Source organism: Triticum dicoccoides, chromosome 3B (genome assembly GCF_002162155.2).
Source record: "Triticum dicoccoides isolate Atlit2015 ecotype Zavitan chromosome 3B, WEW_v2.0, whole genome shotgun sequence".
Lineage (NCBI taxonomy): Eukaryota > Viridiplantae > Streptophyta > Magnoliopsida > Poales > Poaceae > Triticum > Triticum dicoccoides.
The window spans coordinates 601,631,127-601,636,611 of NC_041385.1; the positions used below are offsets into that span (position 1 = coordinate 601,631,127).

The 5,485-nt window shown below is 46.2% G+C and overlaps 1 protein-coding gene across 1 annotated transcript; it reads right to left on the reverse strand.

Moving 5' to 3' along the window:
• Positions 1-1,042: 1,042 nt before the first annotated feature.
• LOC119277366 lies at positions 1,043-2,568 on the reverse strand. Its single transcript, XM_037558651.1, has 4 exons — positions 2,084-2,568; positions 1,698-1,748; positions 1,481-1,592; positions 1,043-1,340 (listed from the first exon to the last, which is right to left on the reverse strand). Exons 1-4 carry the CDS (start codon positions 2,328-2,330, stop codon positions 1,337-1,339), a joined length of 414 nt encoding a protein of 137 aa, XP_037414548.1. The 5' UTR covers positions 2,331-2,568; the 3' UTR covers positions 1,043-1,336.
• Positions 2,569-5,485: the final 2,917 nt, after the last annotated feature.

Here is a 5,485-nt window from a genome sequence, read left to right on the forward strand (position 1 = left end):
CTTGGTATTCAGAATCTTGAAGTCAAGAGCAGATGCCTTCTCAGTAAGTGGCTGTATAAGTTATCAGTTGGGATTGAGGCAACTTGGGCGCAGATTCTCCGTAGCAAGTTTCTGCAATCTAAGACTTTGTCATAGGCGACAGTGAGACCGACTGACTCGCCGTTTTGGAAGGAGCTTATGAGAGTCAAAGCTGCTTTCTTTAATAGAACAAAGTTTATTGTCGGTAATGGCATCAACACTCGCTTCTGGGAGGATACTTGGCTTGGTGAAACGCCGTTGGCACTTCAGTATCCGTCCCTGTATCGTATTGTGCAGCGACGTGATGCTCTGGTTGCAACAATTATGCAGTCCATTCCCCTTAATATTCAGTTTAGGAGGGTGCTTATTGGTGATCGGTGGAAAGCATGGCTTCATCTGGTGAGTAGACTGATGGAGGTTCAGCTCGCTCATCAGCCCGATCAGCTGTGTTGGAAGCTTACTAGGTCTGGAGAATTCACTCTCAAGTTGATGTATATTGATGTCATCAACTCTAGTGTTATTCCTAGCTCCAAACATGTTTGGAAAGTTAAGGTTCCTTTGAAAATCAAAGTGTTTATGTGGTTTGTACATAAACAAGTCATCTTAACAAAAGATAATTTGGTTAAGCGCAACTGGACAGGATCTACTAGGTGTAGTTTCTGTGATCGGGACGAAACTATCAAGCACCTTTTCTTTGATTGCCCGTTGGCAAGAGTGTTGTGGTGCACGGTGCAAATTGCCTTTAACATTACTCCTCCGAATTCAGTCAGTTCGTTATTTGGAACGTGGCTTGTTGGGATAGAGTCTGAAATAGCTAGACAAATTCGTGTAGGAGCATGTGCGTTGTTATGGGCAATTTGGAACTGCAGAAATGATTTGGCTTTTAACAGAACAACAACTATTCATTTTTTGCAGGTTTTATTCCGAGCTACTGCGCTGATCCGTATGTGGTCCTTACTCACTCCAACGGAGGCTAGGGAGCGTTTGGTTACTAGATCTGTCTGGTGGGAGATGGTAGCGTGGGATATCTTCAACCGGTTTGGATGGCGGTCATGTAATAGGATAGGCGATTAGTTTACCTATCTTTCTTATGCCAGCCGGTTGTGCCTTTTGGGCCTTTTGTTTTTGGCATTGTGGCTCTTTGTGAGCTAGCCATTTTTTAGACTTTAAGACCTTGTTGAACTACTTTATTTTTATATAAATGTGGCCGTATGCATCATTCTGATGCAGAGGCCGGGGAGTCCCCCCTTTTCGAAAAAAGGTGTCTCTCTTCAGCACACCATTTTGTTTTAAATCGTGAAAAGGCCAGTCGGCTGAGTTACCTGCACACACACATAATTTGCTGCATCATCACATACTTCTAGCATCCAGTCAGAATAAAATGATGTGTTCATCAGAGAGAGAGAGAGAGAGAGAGAGAGAGAGAGAGAGAGAGAGAGAGAGAGAGAGAGAGAGGGTGAACCTGGTTGGGTGGAGATGGCATTCTCGGCTGGAAGGCGCCGTGGGCGGAGCAATGGCCACTATCTGGGGTGAGGTGGCATGGCGCGGTGACAAGCAAGGAGGCGACCTTTTATCTGTACAGGGAGATTGTGGAGTGAAATATTAATAGCTGGAAATGTAAATTATATAACTGAACTTACTATAATGGACACACCACCGAGATCCCTGTGGTTACTTACAACAACATTCCACCATTTTCTTGCCATGGAATGAACCAAGTGTTCTGCATACTGCAATAGCCAATTAAATCTTCAGAATGGTTACAAATATAGTAATAAGTCGTCCAATCATGAACCTTAAATCTCTTCAAATATGCAACGCAGGTATAACTGTATAAGTCAACATCAGAAAAAAGTTAGAGACTAATAGCAGCATCAGAATCACTGGTTAATCCAGGGATGACAACTAAAAGGGGTGTCCAAGAATCTTTTGAAATGATCCCATCTACAACTGCCAAGCTAAAAATGCCACACACCACCATATCTGATATATAGATTAGAAAAGAAAGGGGATGAAGATCTGCCGTACCTGGGAACATGTAGAGGCAGGGAGCTTGAGTTCCTACCTGGTGCGTGACTGGTGGCGAATGGATGGGGCACCAGAGGCGGACGGCGGCCAGAAACAACGGTCCACCGGAGTGGCGGTCCTCGAGTTGGCGCGCGGTCCGGCACTCCACCTGCCGATGGCGACAACTCTGGGCGGAGCAGATGTGTGAGCAGCAGTCGCGGCTCCTCCAAATATGGTGACGTGATGGAGAAGTGTGGCAGGGGGTGGATCGACCTCGTCCAGGTGGAGGTCGTCCTTGACTTCATCGGGATGAGATCTGACGGGGCCGTCCGCGTCCGCCTTCTAACTCTTGTCGCTGCCTTGCCGTCAGGACCGTGGGGAAGAGCAGCACCACACCTGGGCGCTGGTGGTGGCAGCGGCGGCTGTGGGGAGGGCAACGGTGGGGCTGGCGGCGGCAGACGAGGGAAATGGAGAGGGAGAGGAATCGGGGATGGGGACTGGGGGCTGCGCCGCTGGCCAATTTCTTTCTCTCTTTCTTCTCGGCGAAGGGAACCTTTTTGTCTCGTACCGTTGCCGACATGGACATCGCGAGCGCTCGCCTTTGATGTGCAGCTGAATGGTTTTTGTCTCGTACCGTTGCAGACGTGGACATCGCGAGCGCTCGCCCTTGATGCACAGCTGAATGGTTTTAATAGGGCCTGTGGAGCCAAGAAAAACAGAGTAAGAAACTCAGAAAGAATAGTTGTGCCTGGAGTTAATTGCATGTTGGTACCACACTTGCACACCTACTCACGAGTCAGTACCACTACTCAAAAGTTTTGCAATTCAGTACCAACTCAGGGCCTAAGTGGTGCATATTGGGCTAAGGAGCGTATAAATGCGTATTGACCACGTATCCGACTGGTTGGACCCGCATGTCAGGTGACACGCTGACCGAATCGGCGCGTGGACGGGTCGCTGACTAGGAAAAGTCGGACCTAAAGGGCTAGGTTGAACCGAGCCGCCGTTTTGAACCCCAACTCTCGTTCCCCTCTCCCTCTCTTCCCCGTGCTCCTCTCTGGCAATGGTGACGGCAATTCCGGGCAGCGGCGTTGTAGGCGGCAGCTTGAGCAGCGATGGCGGTGTGGGCGGGTACAGAGATCTTCCTGGCCTCGGGGCCAATGCGCACCGAGGATTGGCCGAGGGCGACGGTGATAGTTTGTCGTACTACTCCAGCGGCGGCGAGGAAGAAATGGAGGAGGCCCCGCTGACCATGGAGAAGCGCCTGCGGATGGCAGAGATCTGGGTCGCCAACCCTTTCATGAGCCATCACTGGACCCATGGATGTGGTGGAGTGATGTAAGTTCTCCTCCCTCTCCTCTGTTCTTTCTTCGAATTTGGGGGCTAAGGTTAGTGTTGGGTTAGTGGTACTAAAAATTTCCAAATTTGCTGCCTTGTAGTGTGGATGATGCTATATGGGATGTTAGGATTCACTTTGATGCCCTACATAATTTGGATAGGAAGATTTGCAATTCTGATGTCACTTTTCTGAATCTGTATGCACTATTGCATACACAAGGATTTACATTCTCTGATGAATTGTATCACATGGAGAACACATGCATAGGAGAGCAGAGAGAGCATGGCCTAGACTTGATTGACACAAACATTAAATTGCAGCAAGTTAAGAAGCAACATGAATATACATTAGTTCTGAATCTCTTAGTTAGAGCAATAGCCACTGACAGTGCTGCTAGTGTGAGAAATGCTGAACTGCAAACCATTATTTATGCACCACCAGTTGTTTATGATCTCACTGAGCCAGATGTGCTTGTTGTTGATGACCAAGGGGTTGTTTTTCATAGTCAGTGCAGTAGCAGTACCAATGTTGAAGATGGTGGTTTTTGCACAGAAGAGAGGAAAAACCTAGGTAAACAAAAGCTGAAAGCTGTGATGGAGGATGAAGTTTTGTTGGAGGAGGGATATTATAGTAGTGATAATTCAGAAGGGGCATATGACAGTGACAACTACATGGAGAAGTACATGATTTCTCAATACACAGAGATAATAGATGGAAAGAGACAAGCAGATGAGGAACAACTAGCAGATGATGAAGATGGATATTCAGATGATAATTCAGAAGAGGGGGAACAACTGCATTATGAGGGTGACACTGAGGTTGAGGATCTGTTTGAGATGGAGGAGAGGGAGGAGTAAGAGAGGGGGGATGAAGAGATGGAGGAGAGTGTGAATGTGGAGTTAGCTCCACAGTTGCAGGTAGAACCTCCAAAGAAGAGGCAGAAGCTGAAAATTAGTAGGTGCCCCACCACTAGAACACATTCTAGTGTTGTAAAGGAGGTGAAGCCAGATTTCACTCCTTCATCATATGAAGAAGAAACTGGTTGGCTGCAGGATAGTGAAGATGATGGGCATGAGCCACTGCAATTTGTCCTAAAGAAAAGCAAGAAGAGTAGGGCACATAAAAGAAAACCTAGGATATGGTTCAATGAGAAAATGGAGCACCCACACCAGCAATTATGTAAGTACATGTGCTTCACAAATCAGCAGCAATTCAGAGATGTTTTGTTGAGCTTGCACATTTCATAGTCAAGAGATTTCAGATATCATAGAAACTCTGACCAAAGGATCATTGCATGTTGCAAAAATGAGCACTGTCAGTTCTACATTATTGCTGCTGTGATCAAAGGTGAAAAGACTTTTGCTATAAATAAATGAACCTGCAGCACACTTTCCCTACCACTATAGAGTCATCAAGGGTTAGTGCAAAGTGGCTTGCAAAGACATATGAGTCATTGTTCAGGTCTGATCCAACCACTAGCATACAAACTCTGATTGATGCCTGCAATGAGAAGTATGGTGTTGAGGTTCCTAAGCACATGGCCTATAGTGCCAAAAACCTTGCTGTGGAAGCTGTCTTAGGAGAGCATAAGAAGCAGTATCCCAGGCTAAGGGACTATGCAGCAACCATCATGCAGACAAACCCTGGAAGTAGGGTTGTAGTTACAACTCTAGTTCCTAAAGCAACAAAAAAAGTACCACATCCAGGGCCAAGGTTTCATGCAATGTTTTTCTGCTTAAATGGAGCAAGGGAGGGATTTCTCAATGGATGCAGACCTTTCATTGGTTAGTTAGTTGTTTCTTTGCTTTATTTACTCTAACATTTTTGCTTTAGTTTATTTGCTATGTACTGACTTAATTGGTTGTTTCTTTTTGCAAAACAGGTGTTGATGGATGCTTTATTAAGCTGACCACAGGTGCACAGATCCTTGCTGCCACTGGCAGAGATGGCAATAACAACATTTTTCCAATTGCATTTGCCATTGTTGGTCAGGAGGCTACAACTAATTGGTGCTGGTTTCTGCACCAACTGAAGATATGTCTAGGATGAGAAGCTGGCCAATTTGGTCCTTATACTATCATGTCAGATAGACACATGGTAAGTACATAGTTTGCCGTGTGA

What these genes read in the sequence shown, in the direction of transcription:
- LOC119277366 (XM_037558651.1), bottom strand. Translation starts at nt 2,330, where the DNA reads ATGAAGTCAAGGACGACCTCCACCTGGACGAGGTCGATCCACCCCCTG. An exon ending in CGCCACCAGTCACGCACCAG is followed by an intron (nt 1,749 to 2,083) that starts GTAGGAACTCAA and finishes TGGCTATTGCAG; the next exon opens with TATGCAGAACACTTGGTTCA. An exon ending in GAAAATGGTGGAATGTTGTT is followed by an intron (nt 1,593 to 1,697) that starts GTAAGTAACCAC and finishes CTCCCTGTACAG; the next exon opens with ATAAAAGGTCGCCTCCTTGC.